The following is a 22008-nucleotide window of genomic DNA, read 5'->3' as shown; positions in this document are numbered from 1 at the left end:
AAATTTATAATTGAATTGTTAATTGATTTCTACTTATATGTAACAAAGAAGATTAATTATTGCTACCATTTTTATAAGAGCATTTATTTCATGACATTTTCTAATTATTATATATGTTGAGGTTTTTTCTTTCAAGATATATGTTGAGTTTTAGTGTTGAAAATGAATGAGAAATGAGGGAAGAAAAATTGATTCTTACATTGGTGGGAGAAATGAACTTTCAAGTGCTTAAATGCTTAAATATATAGAAGCATTCCTTCCTATCGCCCGCTTGGCTAGGCTTTGACTTTAAACAATGATTGAGAGACTATTTTTTGACAAAAATTCTGATCCAATATTTTTCCTCATGTGCAAATCTCACCAGACGCATCTCTTTAGTGCATTGTTTGGAAGTACAGTATGTGAACACCTAACATTTGACGTATTTAAATTACTTCTATTATACATATAGAAAAATTACGTAATTACAAGACTTAATAACATTGGCTGGGACCCATAGATTTGTATTAAATAAAAATCAAAAAAGGACTTATCTTTTTATACAATTTAGTTTGCCTCTTTTCTCTCCCAGTTCCTTCAATTTCTCCTAAATTCTCTCCCCAAATCAGTTTTGAATTTCAAATTTTCACCAAGACGTCAAAATTTTCAGGTAACCGCCAAAACGTGTCTAAATCAATTTGTTTGTTTTTTTTTTTCTATTTTTCAAGCTATTTCATGAACTTTCATCTCAAATCCTCATTCCTAACATACAAAACAATTTAAAAATAATTTTGCATACAAATGGAACGTATTTTGTGATTTATACAAATTTGAGATTTCATAACAAACAAAATATAGCTATATGGAGCGCAAATAACAAAACTATAGCTATAGCGCACTAATCTGATAATTTATCTTTGTTATTCCTAAAATTTACTCTTCTTATATCTACTTAGATAATTCATATGTAAACTTCGTAATATATAAAGAAATAATCCAGTAGCTTTATCTTTTATGACTATCACAACCTCAACTTCTAATTAGTTCTTGAAAATGTAACTAATGAAATATGGCGTTGGCCAAGCCTGATTGAGGAAGAGTTACAAGGTAAAAAAAACTATTTTCTTAAAATGATACTCTCATTACATATGTAACTCGATTTTGATTGATGATACATGCATCAATTTCTCTGAATTGTATTTATAGAACTAAAATGAATATATATATCATAACCATTTCAACAATTGATAGTGCTAAGATCACCCATTTTGGTATTCAAACAGGCATCTACAGCATCCCCAACACTGAGGAAAATCCACCCTTTTCCAAGTTCATCTACAAATTTTGCTACCTTCAACTTGTTGATTACTTTCCACCTTGGATTTTCTATAGCTAACTGCAAAAAGAAACAAAAAAACAATGAGTATATATAATTCAATGAATTACAATTTATATGATTTATGGTCTATAACAAGTCATAGACATCATATGATTATAAAACATCTCATTCAGAATAAAAATAACAGATTAAGTCAAACATTTCTAAGTAAAAACTATGAGATTCATTTTTGGATGGATTAAAAAATATCATGCCACATAATTTTGGACATTTATTGACATTTTTTTGGTCACATTATTAGAAAGAAACTAACTTGTATGCCTTGTGATACCAATTCTCTGTGCAACTCCTCCAATGCAACAATTCCTGATGTATCAATGCTCATAATTACACCTAAAAAACAATGTCATCAATGTAAAATTGTGGCCTATTTGTAGTATCGCGATTTCTAGAATTTCAGTTAAGAAACATTAAATAAGGGTAGAAATTAATGCATGACATATAAAAAGGAACGGAGGGAATAACAGACTTACAAATTATATAAATTACAAGATATTATGTGATAAGTAAAGAGTGAAAGAATATATTAGTAATAATATAGGAGTTATTGGAATACAAACATTTACCTTCCATCACTAACTTTGGTTGCTTAATGCAGCATATCACCAACAATAATGACCTTCTACTCACCACAAGTTCACAAATAAGAAATAAAGACAACATAATGAGATAATATATGCCAACATAATGATATATTCAATGCCCACCGATGGATATAAATTGTTGCAGATTGCGGCTTTCACCAGCAATATAATGCATTTTTATTAATTTTAAAACGTCACACTAACAGAAAACAATGAAATATTCTCGACTATGGAAACATATATAATTTCCATTGGACTTAAAGGAGTTCGAGAAATATGACCAATACACAGTCAAAACAGGCAACAAGGCCATAAAAGTTTGCTTATTAATAGAGAAAATTCAAAAGAAAATAGAAGGAGAACATTTCACAAATGATCCCTTCTTGCTAGCCATTCAAACGCTTGCATCAATTACGCTTATTACCTACAAATGAAAAGGGTGCAAATAATATAAATATTCAAAAAAAATATTATTAATAATAATTGTTTTTGAAAAAAATTGAAAATAAAACAAAAATAATTAGTAGAAGAAAATAACTTACCGAAGTCTGGATTAAACATGAACTGACGCAAAAAAGGATCCACTGGTAAACCAATCATAGCAAAGTTTGGATCGTACAACGCATTGACAATAGGCCTACGATTCAAGTCATTAAAGAATTATTATTTAAACTAATTATTATTTTAATAACTTCTGATGCATAGTTTTGTGAGGATTATTTAAACAAATGTTCATTTTTATATCATCATTTATTTGTTACTATCTATAAAATATTAGATCATTATCTAGCGTCGTCTAAAATTTTAGCTGTGATCTAGCATTTTCAGATAACCTTTTAGTTTGAACAAAAAAAATTAGACCATAAATTGCAAACACAAAAATAAAAGGAAAAAAATACCGTTTACAAAATAAATGTCTTAGATTAAAAAGGATAATCAACGATTTTTTTTCTATTTTAAGAGACATGTATATGGAGTTGTCCAAGTACTCTATGATAACTATTAACCGCAATTTATGATTTTGAATGATCTTTTCAAAGAGGGTTGTTCAAAAGAATTATCTAATTTATGTAACAATCTACTTTGTATTTGAAAACTATTTAAATAATAGATAAATAAACACTTCTTTATATATTAAAAATATTACCTTGCAACTGATGGAGAAATTTGCGCAACCTCATTCTGTATTTATTCATAAAAAACATATGACATGTCACTAGTGCGTATTATAACTAATTTATTATAGTATAAATTTACTGCAAAATAAAATTTAAGAAAACCTAATTGGCAAGTGAAATAAAAAATATTGACAATGATTTTAGAAATTAAGCACATACTCTGATACGGAAAGAAGATCCAGCTGGAGTTATTGGCATGCTACCACGTGGATGATTGATCTGTGCCCATCAAAATGAGAAAAAATCATATTAGCAAAATAAAAATTTCCTTGAAAAATAAAATTTAAGAAAGTATCTATTGACAAGTGAAATAAAAAATATTAAAATAAATATTGAAATGAAAAAAAAAATCGTATTATGATTAATTAAAATTTCTTGAAAAATAAAATTTAAGAAAAAATATATTTGCAAGTGAAGTAAAAATATTTAAAATAATTTAGAGATTAGATACATACTCCAGTAGGAAAAGTTGATCCAAAAGCAAATGTTGGTATACTACCATGCAAATGATTGACCTGCGCCTGCTATTTTATATTAAAATGAAAAAATTATATCATGATAACTAAAATTTCTTGAAAAATAAAATTTAAGAAAAAAATATATTTGCAAGTGAAGTAAAAATATTAAAAATAATTTAGAGATTAGATACATACTCCAGTAGAAAAAGTTGATCCAGAAGCAAATGTTGGTATACTACCATGCAAATGATTGACCTGCGCCTGCTATTTTATATTAAAATGAAAAAATTATATTATGATAACTAAAATTTCTTGAAAAATAAAATTTAAGAAAATATATTTTTCAAGTGAAGTAAAAATATTAAAAATAATTTAGAGATTAGATACATACTCCAGTAGGAAAAGTTGATCCAGAAGCAAATGTTGGTAAACTACCATGCAAATGATTGACCTGCGCCTGCTATTTTATATTAAAATGAAAAAAAAAATATTATGATAATTAAAATTTCTTGAAAAATAAAATTTAAAAAAATATATATTTGCAAGTGAAGTAAAAATATTAAAAATAATTTAGAGATTAGATACATACTCCAGTAGGAAAAGTTGATCCAGAAGCAAATGTTGGTATACTACCATGCAGATGGTCGATCTGCGCCTATTATTTTATATATAATGAATAAATTATATTATGATAATTAAAATTTCTTGAAAAATAAAATTTAGGAAAATATATATTTGTAAGTGAAGTAAAAATATTAAATAATTTAGAGATTAGATACATACTCCAGTAGAAAAAGTTGATCCAGAAGAAAATGTTGGTATACTACCATGCAGATGGTAGACCTGCGCCTATTAATTTATATTCAAAATGAGACATGTTAGCTTATAATTATACAGATTAATTTAAAGAAAATGTAAAAATATTTGAAAAAATAATAAATTCAAATTCATTAATGATAAATTAAAGGAAGAAAGCAGTTACCACATCGGTTTGACCATAAAAAATTGGTAAAGATCCATAGAAAAGTAGGTGATCGTGTTGAGGATTAGCCGAAATGATTTCCTCAAATGTTAATCCATCACTGTTTGTTGAGCTCTCTGAAAACGTATCTCCACTCAACGCCATTTTCCCCCAAAATATTCCTGTATAACAAAATTAAGGGTCATAAATAATAAATAAAAGATTGATCTATGATTTTTAACACATTATGCTATGAATAAGCAATTTTATTTATAATCTGAAATAAATAAATAAAAATGTATGAAAACATAAAGAGAATCACCCTAGTTTCATTTAGGGGTGTGCATTATTCGGATTAAACCGAATAACCAAACCAAATCAAACCGAATTTTTATTCGAATTGGTTTTTTGGTTTTTCGGATCGATTTTGGATTAATAAATTGCTTTGTTTGATTTTTTTGGTTTGATTTCGAATTTAAAAAAATAAAAACCAAAAAACCTCTCCCCCTTTTTTATGGCTCTTACAAATATATAAATGTGGATTTGCTATAGAATTGGAGGGTGAATGAAAAACATAAATGGAAAAATAAAAGGAAGAAAACAAATTGCTAGACCATGTATGAAAAGAAAGAATAGAGAAAGAGATGCAACCTTATTGAGGAAATGAGAATGATGAAAAAACAAGGAGCAAATGTGCCAATATTTATAGGACTATGAAATATATGAATATGGCAAGTAATCTACTAAAACACCCTTATAATTAATTCATTACAAATTATATTATGGCAAGTAAAAAAAAAATTATCAAATAATTTTAACTTAAAAGATTGGAGTCTTCTTATTGTTTTCGGTCAACTTCTTAAATATTTTTGGAAGACTTACAAATAAAAACAAAAAACAAGTCAAAAAAAGGAATTATAATTCAAATGCTAAATCTAAAAACTTTATAGATATATCTCAAACTAGGTAAAGAATTTATAAAAGACAACTCAGCGTAATATTTTAAAATAAGGGAAAAGAATGCAATATATCAAAATCAAACATTGAAAGCTAGAGGTTTATATTCCCGTGGATTATAATATATGACATAGTTTTATAATTTATGAAAAAGATGACGTCAACAATATAGACTCATGTACTTTTGAGGAAATAATAAGCTCTCGTATTATCTCTTACTATTATTAATATTATTTCTTCACTTCAAATTAGGTATGTTCTTGAAAAATAATGGTTAAATTAATTAATAATTAACTAATATGTCATTAGTAAAGAAAATTGCAATTAACACTAACGACAATAATATTGTTTGAAGTAGTCGAAAGATATAAACTAGTGTGACTAATTCTTGAGTATCGATTTATGTCCTTCTCAAATTCTCATTAAGTAGTTTTATCAAAGAACATGTCGTTACTTATTACGATCAATTTCGAACTAAGTAAAAGAATTTCACAACTTTGGCCTATTTGTATCGTCTTCTTTCTTTAAAATTAAGTCGTCATCTAATTTTAGAAAATTATTTTAAAGGCATTTGAAAACCTAATTTAAAATGAGAGTAGGACAAGAATTCAAATAGTTTTACAAGAAAATAATTAAACGCCTCAAAAAATTTATAAATACACAACTACCAATATAGCTGAAATATAACTTGAAAGGAAACTATATTAAAACTGAAACTAGAAAGAGACTTATCCTAGCCAATATAATTTTAGATGAAAAGGGAAGTTGGTCTCTTCAGCAAATATACAATATATTTAGAGAGAAAACATAGAGATTATTAGTTTCAAACACCTTGAAACAACTGAATTTTAAAAAAAAAACTAAAAAATTAGAAGCTCATGCAGTTGTAGATTAATTTTGTGATAATATAGGTAGTTAAAGAGTTGTCACGTTTTGGTATTTCGATAAGAGAACAATGACTCAATGAGTAAAATTTTTATCACAATTTGTGTTTTCAGTGGCGGAGTCAGAATTTTTAATAAGGGGATGCAAAATCTGAGAAGTAAACACACGAACTAGTGAAAGGGGGTTAAACATCTATTATATATATCTAAAAAATAATTTTAACCATGCGTAAATAATAAATATTTTTCGACGAGGGGGTTCGAATGAACCCCCTAAGTATATGCTACCTCCACCCCTGCATGGTTTATACATGATCTTAAAAAGGAAATATGTTAATGAATGTCTAAACGCACTTTGAAATAGCATGCATCAGAAGTATTTTACTTGATATGATACTTAAAACATTATTCTAATCTAAGCCATTATATCAGATGTTCTCACTATTACTAGACATGTTTTATCATCATGTGCATGAGACATGATTACCCGATTTGATAAGAAGTTAAATGTCATTTATTATGTTGAAAATGTTTTCATATGAGTACCTATTGTTTATAAAGAAAAATATAAATAGAGTAGATCTTGTCGAATCCTGTAAGCTAAGGCGAATATGTTAAATTTGATGCACCTTTAATTATTTACAAATTGTCGTTATACCCTCGTTAGTAGGAAGATAAAACTAGCATACACTTATCAATCTCCCTTGAATAGAGACCTACTGTTATATTTAATTCCTTTACGAGGGTTCATAATTATTGTCTTATCTCTTTAAATAGAAAGATTCATCAATTACATGATTTATTCTTAAATACCTCTCAAACATAAGATTTTATATGACATATTTACCAAATTTATAATTGGGTTAATTGAATTCTACTTATATTAAACAAATAAGATTAATTATTGCTACCATTTTTATAAGAGCATTTATTTCATGATATTTTCTAAGTATTATATATGTTGAGGTTTTTTCTTTTAAGATATATGTCGAATTCTAATGTTAAAAATTAATGAGAAATGAAAGGAAGAAAAATTGATTCTCTCACATTGGTGGGAGAAAAGAACTTTCAAGTGCTTAAATGCTTAAATATATAGAAGCATTCCTTCATATCGTCGTCGTTGCTCGTTTGGCTAGGCTTTGACTTTGAACAATGATTGAGAGATTATTTTTTTGACAAAATTTTGTTCCAATATTTTTCCTCATGTGCAAATCTCACCAGACGCATCTTTAGTGCATTGTTTGGAAGTATAGTATGTGAACACCTTACATTTGACGTATTAAATTGCTTCTATCATACATATAGAAAATTACGTAATTACAAGACTTAATATCATCGGTTGGGATCCACGAATTCGTATTAAATAAAAATAAAAAAGGAAGTTATATTTATATACAATTCAGTTCGCCTCTTTTCTCTCTCATGTACCTTCAATTTCTCCTAAAATCTCTCCCAAATCAGTTTTGAATTTCAAATTTTCATAAAAAATTTCAGGTAACCGCCAAAACGTGTATGTCACGATCCAAACCATCGTGATTGACACCCACACTAATCCTCCGGTGGGAGAACCGTTACTACAACCCAACTAACCAAATTAATGAAAAATCAAAGCACTTAAAGTTACGGAAGCAAATTTAAATGTCTAAAGGAAAAATAGGGAGTTCCCATAAACTCCAAAAGTCTAACAAAATAATTGTGGAAATAATGCTTAGAACTTGAATGTCAATGTACCAAAACATCTACTAACGACAAGTCTAAGAAAATGGGTGCAACCCCAAACTAAACATTATAAGAATATCTAAAGTACTAGTCTAAGTCCGAATAGAATGGACTAAACATAACGAGAACTCATTGCAGCCTGGAATTAAGAAGTGTATTGTAACATCTCGCACCTAGAAATGACTATAAAGAGTTTAAAATATGAAAATATTGATTTTTGCAAAGAATAAGGAAATCTGGAAATTTTGTCTAAGTTAAGAAAGTGAGTTTTGGCCATTTTCAAACGGCCATAACTCCTAGCTCAGGAGGAGTTAGGAGAATCTCTTGACATTTTTGGAAAGCCCTTGTAGAGATATTTTCAACACCGCTGAGATTGCACGATTTCGACTTCGTATGAGTGAGATATGCCTTTCGGAAGTTGGGCTGTTGGATCGAGGAAAGTTTCAATCCGGATTTAGGGAAGGGCAAAGTAGTCTGTTCTCTAATTAATTTCCTAATTCGTTTTTAGGGATTTATAGGGGTAAAAACAGAACTTAATTCTGTTTTGAAAAGTTAGAATACGCTTAGGGCTTGGAGAAGAGAGAAAGAAAGAAAGAACAGGAGAAGAAGGCAAAAATTAGTCAAGATCATTCAAGATTGCGAGTGGAACTCGTCAGGGATGATCCCTATTAAGGTATGTGAGATTTCTTTCGTGTTGGGTTAGTTCACCCACACACTAACTTGTTTTAATTCAGCGAAATTGGAGTTGTTTGAATGTTAAGAAAGTGAGTTCTTGAAGAGCATTGTTGAATTCTTGTGGGTTGATTGTTGAATGCCTAGTGTTGAATTGATTTATGTTTCGGGTTGTTTTGCGAGTTATATTGGTTGTATATTGAGGGTACAATTGATCCTAGGGGTTTGGGGAAAGTATCATGGAAGTTTGAAGGGTTTAGAGATGAAAAATGGAGGAGAAAAGTCGAGAACACCTGGGTACAGGGGTTGGGGCGTCGCGCCTCTCAGCGCGCCCCAAAATATTCTCTGAGGTTTGGCCTCTGGCGCGTCGCCCCAGCCAGAGCGCCCCACCCAGCTCTCTGAGGTTTGGGGCCTGGCGCCCCACGCCTCTCAGAGCGCCAGAGACACCAGTTCTTCCCATTCGTTCCCCACCTTCTCGTACGTGTTCCTAAGTGATGTACCTATGTTTCCTAGTCGATTCTAACATTCTAAAATACATCTAAACATCATGAAATCATCCATAAACATGAGATCATGAACCTTGAATTCATAATCCAATTCAAGGAAAGTTAAGATCAAAGTCAAGAGAAGTAAGAGTCAAGTCAAGATGAGTTCTTAGAGTTTTCCAAAAGTCTTTTTCAAATGTTTTAACTTTGTTTTAAGACTTAAAATTCAAGTTGAGTAAAGAGTAAAGAGTAAAGTTTGAAGTTCATTTCTTCAAAAGTATATGGGGACTAAGTATTTCCAAAGAGATTTAAAATGTTTTCACATTTAAATAAGAACGAAAACTGAAATTTCCAAAGAGCCTTCGGGCTAGTTTTCAGAAAAGAGTAATAGCTTTCTAAATAAAGCAAGCAGGGGAACTGAGATTTCCAATATAGCCTTTGAGCTAAGTTTTTGAGCACTAATCTCAAATCACAGAAGAAGTATGTTTTAAAAACATAAGATCTAGTATATTTTGGGAGTAGTATTGAGCACTGAATTGGGGGAGCGTTCAAAGAACTCACAGCCCCCATAGAACCATGTAGCCATCATGGGTAAAAGAGGTTCATACTTTTTAGATGAATCATTTTCAAATTAGACTAGTGAATCCATTAGGCAGTTCAGGTTCTGTACCTTTGGCCAGGTATAGAATGCTCTGGCAGCGTGAGGTTGATCGATGTATCATCACTATAGCTCTTATGTGATGGCTGTCGGTTAGAGAAACTCTCACAACAGTTATTGTATTTTTATATACATCAATTCATTTGTATTTCTACATACATCTCAGATTTATTGTATCTTTGCATACACACAGAGTTTAGCATATTTTAAACAGATTTTCTTTATATTGCACTTGCTTTAAATTGCTCTATATTGAAATGAGTCAGTCAGGTTGAGTTGAGTGAGCCAAGTAAGTTATTCAGTTTCTTTTAGATTCCTTCTAGCCTATGTGTGGTTTAGCATTCCAACTCGCATACTCGTACATTAAATGTACTGATGTCAATTGGCTTGCATCTTATTATGATGCAGACACTGGTAACCAGGATCAACATCCAGTACCTCGTTGATCCAATTGAGCAGCTCAGAGTCAATGGTGAGCCTCATTGCATTCCAAAGGAGTCTTTTATTTGCTTTCAGTCTTTCATTTATTAGGATGTTGTGGGGTTTGTCCCAACATCCATCTCAGTATTTTAGAGGCTTCATAGACAGTCAGATAGTTATTAGTTCAGATGTCTTTCTTTATCTTTCAAATGTTGTTTAAGACTTAAGTGCCATTTTGGCCAACTTATTATTCTTTAAATTATTATTTGAGACTGTTTCATTGAGTTAAGTCTTCCGCTGAGTTAAGTAAGTCAGGCCAAGGGTTCGCTTGGGGCCAGAAATGGTCTCCGAATGCCGGCCACACCCAGGGTGTAGGCTCGGGGTGTGACATGGATCACCCTTGAATTCGATCTCGATCATTGGTCTTCTAAACGAGGTCTGTCAGTAGCCGTCTGAAGATGTCTTGTACTCAACAAAGAAAAAGCAAGTGCAGTATCAATACACAACCACAATGTACTGGTAGAATTACGTGGCTATCCCAATAAGTGAAACATATACAAGTAACCACAACATAATAAAAGAGTCATATACCGAACATATACAATATCAATCTTCATTTCAGGATCAACGAACAATTCCACATTCTCAAACACAGCTATATAACAAGTCAATGGTCTTCTCATGGAACCCACACCCAAACTGTTAGTGTACCGATATGTGGTACCCTATCCAAGTTAGTGTGCCGGTCGTGACACCCGATCCCATATATGCGTCGTAATGTGGCACCTGATCCAAGTTCGTGTGTTGGAATGTAACACCTGATCCATTTCAACAAGCCACTATCACAACCACAATGAACATTCTCATAATCATGCAATCAAGTGTTGATTCATGGCATACAATTATACATTCATACTCATTTATGATTAGTGTGATCAATAATGCAACATCCGCATACATACATGTACTACTAGAAAAGTGCATATTACATGGGGATTTATTTGCGGATTATATATGAAAATTCGCAGATAACCTAGTTTCCTGCAGATTTTCCTACCAAAAGAAATTTGATGGTAAGACCTTCCTAGGTAATTATTACCTGCAGATTTTAAAATCCCCAAATAAATTATCTGGGGGTTTTAAAACCCCATCTAAATTACTTACGAAATTTCTTGCAAAAATATTAAAAGTTCACAAGAAAATCTGCAAGTAATTAGTTTTTAATTCAATTTTACATATTAATTTTTTTATGTACAATCCTTTTCAGGGATATACACAATTACAGCCCAGTGCCACCCTATTATTAATTATATTGTTCTTAATTCATTTTTTATATCATTAATTCCTGTTTCTTTTAATGATTTATGATATAGCTCTTATCTTTGATAAATTTAATTAAGATACTTGCTTTAATGCTGCCAACTTAAATCAACATTACACGTAATATGGAATGAGAATTTGCTCAACATAATGTTCAATATGCTATTGTCTGTGGCCGATGTGGTACAAAGAGACTAAATGACTATTATAATCCTCACAACTTTTCATCCACTAAATTAGAATATAAAATTAATTTTTTATCCGAAAAAAATACAGTTAATAAGGGACGGAATTTTATATACAATCAACTTTAAATAAATTAATAAATGTTAATGATATTGCTAGAAAAAAGTAAATGGTGAAAATCATTTATATATCTCAACTTTATTATAAAATTTAATTTTTTCTTTTTTAAAAAAAGTTAATGGTAAAAAACAACCTTAAAAAACATGTTGTTTCGAGTTTCATAACTGAAGTATCATCTGTATGAGTTTTCTATCTAAACTATCACCAACTATTTATCTGAATACATTTCAACTATCGATTGCTCACTTTTTCTCTTTGAACAATGGTGATATTTCAGGTATGAAAAGTAAACAATCGATAACCAAGATGTGTTTTTATAGATACTCATTCTTGTTGTCATCTAAATTATATTATTTTTTCTATGGATAAATTATTTAAATAGATTTAAATAAAAAGTATATTATAATTATTAATTTTTATAATATAAGATTGAAATAAGCATTAAATAAATTTAATAGACATATACGAGTAGGAGAGAGTCTAGTACTCAAAGTTTAATTCTTATATCATCAAAGTTAAAAATGTAAAAAAATTTCACCCTATATAAATTTATAAAAATATGATATTGTTATTAATAATTATATATGTCTATGTATATTGTTGTTTTAAACCTTTTCTTCTAAACACCTTATTAGAGTGAGAATATTGCATACAAATATTACTTTCTATTTTTATTTTTTAAAACCTAATTATTATTAAATATAAATAATTAGTATATATTAAAATCACATTAAAAGTGTACAAATTTTTTTTAAATCTGCACAACTCAATATACACATATTTTTCTTGTAAAAAAATCCATAAATAAACTTCTTAAGATTAAATACTAAGGTTAATCTCTAGAATCAAAATTTCAAGTATTTAATTCAAGCAAAATTCTCAAGTAAATTTTTCTAAGTACCAGAGTTATTTCATATTTATTATTAAATAAAATTCTTAGGTGAATCCCCAAAAAGAAATTTTCAATTGAATCCGCAAATAAAATGATCCCCGTGTAATTTTCCAGGTAATGTAATCCTTAGGTAAATCCCTTGGAAAAAATTCCCAACTAAATTTGCAGAATTAAAATCCTTAGACAAATCCCCAGGTAAGAAAATCTCCAAGTAAATTCACATATAACTATCCCTAACTAAATTCGCTGAATTAAAATCTTAGATAAATTTCCAGGTAAGAAAATCTGCAAGTAAATCCGCATATAACTATCCCTAACTAAATTCGCACATAGATTTACCTGGGAATTGTTCAACGAATAAATAAAGGAATTTATTTTATCAATTTACTTGAGAATTTAGCTATGAAAATATTTTTTGGGGATAAATTTCCCACATAATTCCCTAGGTAATATTTTGAGCAAAATGGCGCCAAATTTAACCACGGATGTTCTTGGGAAAATAATTTCTGCAAGTAAAATATTCTAGAATTTAGGAATTTTAGATTTTGCCATGAAAATCCGCAAGAAAAATCTGCGGACAAAATCCCCAAGTAACTTCCCTAGGTAATTCACAGTTTTCTTGTAGTGATGCATTAAAATGAAGTAATTACTAACATCCATCACGCCAACATGAGATCACAACCATCACCTATCCCGAACAAAGCTTGAACCCTCCTAAGAAACTTGATTCTTCCTTTTACAGATTCTTTCCACTTGCTCTTGGTCTACAAACAAACAATTCAATACGGGGATCAATAATTAAGTTCTAATTTACCCGGTTTATGACAAACCCAATAACCCAAGAGGCCAAGACCCAAGTTATGACCCTAAGGTGCAGTTAGGGCTTTTTCCCACAATCCAAACAATTTCAAAACCCTACCCACCAATAATTACCCGTGAATTTACACTATACGGATCGAAAAATGGATTCGGGGAGTAAAAACCTTACCTTTAGCCTCAAGAATTGTGAAAAACTGTCAAGAAGTCGCCCTAGTTCATCTTCTAACTCTTAAGAATGAAGTTTGCAGAATAATGACATTTTTGGGGTTTATTTTTTACTCAATTAGCGACTGGCCTGCTATGGTGGGCTCCATCCCGCCACAGCGGCCCCGCCCTGGCGCCTTACACGGAGACATAACCTCGGAATTAGAGTTTCAAACTCCCATTTCACAACACACCTTCAACCCATGACACTCAGAAACTACCCGTTCACGCTAAGATCAGTTTCGAGAGTTCTACTCACCCGAATTCAATTCCGTAAAGTCGTACGGGTTCCTTAACGTCTTAGCTATCTACGGATGCGATCAAATTCATTATTAGACCTCTCATTTGTTACCAGATTTCCCTAGACCTCACTGACTCCGATTTCGTCCAAATCTGAACTAGGCTAAGAAATTTCAAGTTACTACGAAAAAGTTAAATGGCCCAAAAAATTTCCCCGATGGCTTTTCTATAAGGATGGGAATAGGTCGTTACAGTGTCTAAATCAATTTGTTTTTTTTTTCTATTTTTCAAGTTATTTCTCAAATACTCATTCCTCACATAAAAAAAAAACAATTTAAAAATAATTTTGCATACAAATGGAACGTATTTCGCAATTTATACAAATTAGAGATTTCATAACAAACAAAATATAGCTATGGAGCGCAAATAGCAAAACTATATCTATAGCACACTAATCTGATAATTATCTTTGTTATTCCTAAAATTTACTCTTCTTATATCTACTTAGATAGTTCATATGTAATTAAACTTCGTAATATATAAAGAAATAATCCAGTAGCTTTTTCTTTTATGATTATCACAACCTCAACTTCTAATTAGTTCTTGAAAATGTAACTAATGAAATATGGCATTGGCCAATCTTGATTGAGGAAGAGTTACAAGGTAAAAACAACTATTTTCTTAAAATGATACTCTCATTACATATGTAACTCGATTTTGATTGATGATACATGCATCAATTTCTCTCAATTGTATTTATAGAACTAACATGAATATATATATCATAAACATTTCAACAATTGATAGTGCTAAGATCACCCATTTTGGTGTTCAAACAGGCATCTACAGCATCCCCAACACTCAGGAAAATCCACCCTTTTCCAAGTTCATCTACAAATTTTGCTACCTTCAACTTGTTGATTACTTTCCACCTTGGATTTGCTATAGCTAACTGCAAAAAAAAAAAAGAAAAAAAAAAGAGTATAATTCAACGAATTACAATTTATGTGACTTATGGTCTATAACAAGTCATAAACTTCTGTATGACTATAAATCATCTCATTCAGAATAAAAATAAGAGATTAAGTCAAATATTTCTAAATAAAAACTATGAGATTCATTTTTGGGTGGATTAAAAAAATATCATGCCACATAATTTTGGACATTTATTAACATTTTTTTGGTCACATTATTAGAGAGAAACTAACTTGTATGCCTTGTGATACCAATTCTCTGTGCAACTCCTCCAATGCAACAATTCCTGATGTATCAATGCTCATTACACCTAAAAAACAATGTCATCAATGTAAAATTTTGGCCTATTTGTAGTATCGCAATTTCTAGAATTTGACGGGACTTTTCTAATATATTTTTTTTATTTTTTTTGTAGTTGTGTGAACAGAAATTAAAGAAGCTTACTTGACATGTCTAGCACTAAAATACGAATTTTTCCCTTGGACTGCTCTTCACTTCTACTTGTCACTGTGCTCAATATCCTAATTGGAAAAAGAAAAAAAAAAGGAAATTATAAACAATTATTTAATAAATTTCATTTTTATTTTCATTTTCCTCTGTAAAATTTAAAATATATACCTTCTTCTTATGAAATTAGCATTTGCAAAGCATAGTGAAGCATTGTTCACTCTTATAATCAAAATTCCTTGAGTTTCAGTGGCCACTGGAAATTGAGTAATGTCACAAAAAGTGTCTGTTCCAGGTAGTCTGCCTTGGAGTTCTACACTTGGTCTGATGGTACCATGTATTATTTTACCAAATGAAATTCCAACCTGCAATAATGAAATTATTAGTCGCGGTCAATAAAGTGATGAAAATTAAGTTACAAATGCTATTAAAGACAAAATAACGTAACGCAAGTTGATCTAAACACTATTATTATAAGTGGATTTTGATGGTTAAATTTGAGATTTTTATACGTGGAATCAGATGAATTGTACCTTACCCATAAAGCATAGACAAGTTGTTGTTTTGTGGGCAAATGGTTACTAAAAGTTGAAAAAGAACATGACAGATGATCAAAGAGTGGACATGAGTCTATTATTTTTGGAACCAAAGAAAGAGCATCATCACCTACTGTCCATGTATTGTTTACTAGTAAAAGAATCCAACAAATGGAACCCACAAATGACTTAAAAAGGACCATCTATGTCTTTTAATTATTTGATATTTCACATCAACATAAAATTCTCAACTTTTTGTCTTTTATATAAAATTCATATAATTAACCAAGATATTGTAATTAGGTATTATAGATTTTTTTTTATTTCCTACCCAATATGTGCAACCCTCTTGGGCTTCCAAATTCTATTTAAAAGGTAAAGCACTCCTACCAATGACGATCTCATTTTCAAGAATCAAATTCGAGATCTCTGGTACTTAATAGTTAGCACTAAAGGCCGGAGAGAATTTTGAAGTTCGGATATGTTTTAACGTGAATTCAGTAGCTTTTGTTTAGATCATATATATATATGTGTGTGTGTTAGAAATCTATAAAATATCTATAACTATTTGACCATGAACTATAATATTAACTTGAATCTATAAAAGCCTATAGGAACCTAGCCATAAATTTCAAATCTTGGATTTATCTCTATCCGACCATAACCTTTGGTGGTAAAGAGATTCTATTTTATATTACGGGTCAATCATACTTTACTAGTAGTGCTAAGAGGCAATATAGGCCAATAAACCATTGTACTAAGTCAACCCTTTCTGTAGCGGGCTCAAGACTAAAAGAATGGTTGGAATAACAAACATCCATCTCTTTCGTCTTTTGGATACCCATATAATCATCGAAGGCTATTGAAGTGACTGATTCCTTGACATTAAGAGGCATTAAAAAAGAAAAGTTATCTCATCATTTCTATCTAGTCCCGATAGACTTGATGTTAAGAAAGACTCTCTTGCAGAAAGGTTGACTAGAGATTTCTCGTAAAAGAATTAGCCCGTCTGGCTAAGTTCACAATTCTTGTATATAGATGTATAAAATAGAGACAATATAGTTACCGCTATTATAAGACCAATTTCGACAGAGCCAAAGAGTACTCCCAAAAAAGCAGCAATGCAAATGATGAAGTCTGTCTTGTCCACTTTCCAAATGTGAAATGCTTCACTAATGTCAATTAATCCTGGTAGAGCTGATATGATAATTGATGCCAGTATTGCCAATGGAGTATAGTATAATAGCTTTGTTAACAACTCAAGTGATATCAGAACTGCTATTGCCATAACTATGTTTGACACAACAGTTTCACATCCAGCACTGAAATTCACTGCTGTTCTCGAAAATGAACCTACAACAATCATATAACATATTAAAGTATGTGACCATCTCGTCTAAAAACTTAAAAGGTTTGTCTAATTTAAAGTTTACCAGTTGCTGTGTAGCAAGAAGTTAAAGATCCTACAAGGTTCATACATCCCATGGCTACCATTTCTTTGTTACCATCAAGATGATAGCCTTTCATTGAAGCGAAAGATCGACCAACAGCAATCGCCTCCTAAGATATAACATGTTGGATAAGGATCCTTTTTTTTGTATGAAATTGAGAGAAAAAAGGGTAGAGATACAGACAGTGAGAGCGACGATAGCACAAATAAGTCCAATTTTCGCGATTTCTCCAATGTGTGGACTGTTAAACTGTAATTGATGAAGTGAACTTGGATTGATACCCCCTTTGAAGTGTTTTACAATCTTGACTCCATGTTGATCAGCTTTTGTTAGATAAACTATCAAAGTGGATAGTACAACTGATAAAAGAGGAGCAATTGCTGGTAGCCAGAACAGTTTCTTGTTCCTTTTCCCCTGTAGTTTTTCAAAGTTTCAAAGAGATTAATAAAATAGAAATAAAAAATAATTACCATATGATAAGAGAAAAAAGATTATGAAACAAAAACAAGTTACTTACAATGAACCTTGTCATTAGGATGAAGATGAGGAAGGAACAGCCAAGTACAAAATTCAATGGAAACCACTATAAATGCAAAGGAAATTTTCTTAAGATGAAAAAACAAACTGATTATTTCTCAGATGATCACTCGACTAATAACTATTATCTCGGAATGTTCACTTTCTTTGTTGAAGAAAACTGAGATAATAACTATTAATCGAGTGACCGGAACAGAATTTTTTCCAAATAAAGTAAAGGCCTCACTGGCTCATTATGAAGTGATTTATAAACAGCTTCCAACACAGACACCACATCAGTCTTGGTAGAAAAATGGTTAATTCCTAGCAAACCCTTTAATTGTTGAAGGCCTATAACAATGGCTGCACCTCCCATGAATCCAACTATGGCAGCATGTGATAGAAAATCCACTAGAAATCCCAACCTGATAAGCCCGAAAAATTAACAGCAATTTTCCAGGAAATGCATATTCATTGAAAAAACAGAGTACAGAATACCTGAATAGTCCAAAAACTGCCTGAAATGCACCAGTGAAGAATGTGGCAGTGAAAACAAGATTCCTATAAGCGATATGATCAACGGCAGGGTCTATAATTTTGGAAACCAGTGCAGAAATCAGAAGTGATACAACAGCAACAGGGCCAATAGCGATCTCTCGGGAACTTCCCATCACAGCATATATCAGTGGTGGAACAACACTAGTATCTAGAACAAAAAAAAGGAAGACAAATCATAAACTATATCAACAAGAATCAGATAAATGAACCAAATTGGTATTTTTCAACTTACATAAGCCATATTGAGGATCAAGTTTCGCAAGATTAGCATATCCAATACTCTGCAAGAAGATATATATACATTTGAACTTAACATTTAGGAACAGAATCAATGTATACCAAATATATTACTCGTGTAAAGGTCTGAACATGTTTTCAGACCCCTACACGACTAATAAAATAGGATCTTTTTTTATTACCTGAGGTATGCAGAGACTAGCAAGAGTTAAGCCAGCCATTACGTCATGCTTAAACTTTGTACCTTTATAATTTCTTCCCCAGCTAAGGATTGGAAATAAGCCTTTCAAGAATGAAAAGAAAACTCCATTTCTTGATTGTTTTTTGGTTTTGTCAACATTTTTTTTAACAGAACTAATGAGTTGATGGAAAAAACTTGGTGGATTAGGAGAAGTAAGGAGCCATTGAGTTCTCTGATTCCTTGCAGTATCAGTAGATGCATCAAGCTGTTGTAGCTCAATGTTGAAACTCTCATTGGCTAGTGAACCCATTCTATTTTTTTTTTTTGTTTGTGTTAACTGGAGCTGAACTCCTTTTTTCTCATAATCCAGATGAGGTATAAATACTACTCCCTCTGTACTTTTTTTTTTTTACCACTCTCTAGGAACTTTTCGGGTTTTTTTTTCCTCTCGGTGACTTGAATCACAATCTTAAAATGGGAGGTGGAGGGTGTGATGGTAAACTCCTTCTTGTTTACTCTCTCACCACCTCGGTGACTCGAACCCCAATCTTAAAATGGGAGGTGGAAGGTGTGATGGTGGACTCCTTGTTGACTCTCTCAATACATTGCTGACTCGAATAGACAATCTTAAAATGGGAGGTGGAGGATGTGATGGTCAACTCCTCGTTAGTTGTTGACTTTCTCACTCATGTCTGATTTAAAATTTAAGATAGTAAAGAAGAATTGTATTTTGATACCTTAAAGTAAAGATATGTACTCCCTTCATCTCATTTAATATGAGTTAGTTTGATTCGATGTGGAGTTTAAGAAATGAAGATTTTTGAAATTTGTGGTCTAAAATAAGATATAGATATTTGTGTAGTTATAAATCATTTCATAAAATTAAATTGTTACTTAATACAGAAATGTGTTATTTTCTATGAGACTAACTAAAAGAGAAAATAAGTCATATAAATTAGAGCAGAGAAAATAGTAGGTACCAAAATATTTTTAATCTTGTGATTTTAACTTTATCATAAAAAGTGAAAAATTCAAGAATTGTCATAAAGGAAAGAGAGTTATCTTTTAAATCAACTAAAAATAAAAGTAATGCACGTAATTTAAAGAAAGGAAATAGTATATATATTCTATGAATTATTTTAAATCACAATAATTTATTATTATTTTATATATATATATATATATTGAGACACCCATTGTCTCTACTCTCTAGCTTGAAGTTTGTGTATTAAGTTGGAAATTGAAGAAAACCCCAAATAAAAGAGATGAGCACCTACTAATTAAAAGAGGGCTGGGTACATAGGAAGAAAAACAATCAATAATTTTTTTGTTTGATTTAATTTTGGCTTTAATTTAAAAATCAATAAAAAAAAACTAACAAAATTGAACCAAGTCAACTATATAAATACCATTTTACAATCATAATAATTGTTTGCACTCTTGATTCGTGATATAGTTGTTTGCCGTTACATTGTAGTAATCCAACTCTTTGACTTTATTTTCTAAATTGATTTGTAGTATTTATTTTGATAATCCAACTCTTTGACTTATTTCTAAATTGAATTGTAGTATTTATTTTGATAATTCAACTCTTTGAATTTATTTTCTAGTTTAATTTGTAGTCTTTATTTTGATAATCCAACTCTGACTTTACTTTCTAGATGATTTGTGGTCTTTGTTTTAGTAATTTCAAAAATCTATTGCATGTTTAAAATAACTCACATGTAATATCTTAAAGAGTAACTCATTTAATAGTGTTATACTCGAACATAGTCAATATCTAATGTGTTCAGAAGCATTTATCTTATATTTTAATTTTTTTTAAATCGACAAAACAATCAAATTAACCCAAAATCAAAGCTATCAAAAAAATTGCTAATTTGATTTTATTTGATTTTGATTTCAACATTAATTTGGAAATTAGCTTAATTGGGTTAATTTTCATTTTAGAGGAAAATCGACCTAAATTGAACCATGAATGACTGATGGAGTCTTTTGTTGTTCAAATATTGAAGGTTTTTAATGTTCGAAAATAGTGTTGGAGGATCGAGATAACATGGGCATCATGTAGAAGCTAATAATTGTAAAACTTAAATGACGATAATTAATATATATAGTTTAAAAAATATAATATTTTATATATTTACTCAATTGGCCTGATACAATTATAATAAAAGAAAATATAAAAATTGTTGAGAGAAAAATCCCTTCCTAAACTAGTCTCTTTTAATGATTGTCGATGTTATTATATTATTTTATCGGAAACTAAAATCCTCAATTTATAGAAGTTCAAACCATTTTTCCAAGGAATGGGTTACCTTAATATATATAGAAATATAATTCTCTTTGGAGAAAAAATAAATGTCAATTATGGTAAAATTCAAATAAAATTAAAATTCAAACCGAATCCTAACAAATAGAAATAGCACTAAGTACTCTATTTAATTGTTATCTTGATAATCTTAATATATTTTAATATTAAGTTTATTGTCTTAAGTTTCAATTTCCAAGTAATGATACACTTAGCTTGCGTTGGATATGGGATATGCAGTTATAATTCTCAAATTAATATTTGAATATGCGATTTATGATCATAATAAAGAATGATTTTGAGATTTCGATTTCATCAATTTTTGTTTTAAAGGTAAAATTTGATCCATAGAATTATATTTCGTAAAAAAATATTATGTTAAATTTTGTTAAAAAAGATTTATATTCCACGTGAATAAATTGTTTGTACCATGTGAAAAGATTATACTAACAATTTATTTATAAAGGAACATGCATGAAGATATGTGATTTATTAATGCGCACCTTAGGATATTCTGATACCTTATTTATAAACTATAGTTTGCTTATCTGATAAGATTGTATAAGAATTCATAAAGAAATTTTAATAGTTTTCACAACTCGTGAGTTTTCATATTTATGAAAAATAATACAAGTTAAAAAATGTATATTACATATTCAAA

The 22008-nt window shown here is 30.3% G+C and overlaps 1 protein-coding gene across 2 annotated transcripts; it reads right to left on the bottom strand.

Moving 5' to 3' along the window:
- Positions 1 to 1199: 1199 nt before the first annotated feature.
- On the bottom strand, positions 1200 to 19364 carry LOC125814240 (low affinity sulfate transporter 3-like). Of its 2 annotated transcripts, XM_049493700.1 has the most exons (13): positions 19038 to 19364; positions 18851 to 18899; positions 18559 to 18766; positions 18308 to 18485; positions 18062 to 18127; positions 17728 to 17958; positions 17527 to 17653; positions 17160 to 17446; positions 15729 to 15922; positions 15555 to 15631; positions 15344 to 15420; positions 15068 to 15087; positions 1200 to 1355 (listed from the first exon to the last, which is right to left on the bottom strand). In XM_049493700.1, the coding sequence occupies exons 1-13, from the start codon at positions 19344 to 19346 to the stop codon at positions 1217 to 1219; spliced, it is 1962 nt and encodes a 653-aa protein (XP_049349657.1). In that variant the 5' UTR covers positions 19347 to 19364; the 3' UTR covers positions 1200 to 1216. The 2 variants fall into 2 exon arrangements, with proteins under 2 accessions (XP_049349657.1, XP_049349656.1); XM_049493699.1 differs by lacking the exon at positions 1200 to 1355 and having other exon boundaries at positions 14802 to 15087.
- Between the last annotated feature and the right edge of the window lie 2644 nt (positions 19365 to 22008).

The sequence above is a fragment of the Solanum verrucosum genome, unplaced genomic scaffold, assembly GCF_900185275.1.
Source record: "Solanum verrucosum unplaced genomic scaffold, falcon-dt-bn FXZP01000230.1, whole genome shotgun sequence".
Taxonomy (NCBI): Eukaryota; Viridiplantae; Streptophyta; class Magnoliopsida; order Solanales; family Solanaceae; genus Solanum; species Solanum verrucosum.
The sequence above is the reverse complement of the archived record's forward strand: the minus strand, read 5'-3'. Positions and strand labels throughout refer to the sequence as shown.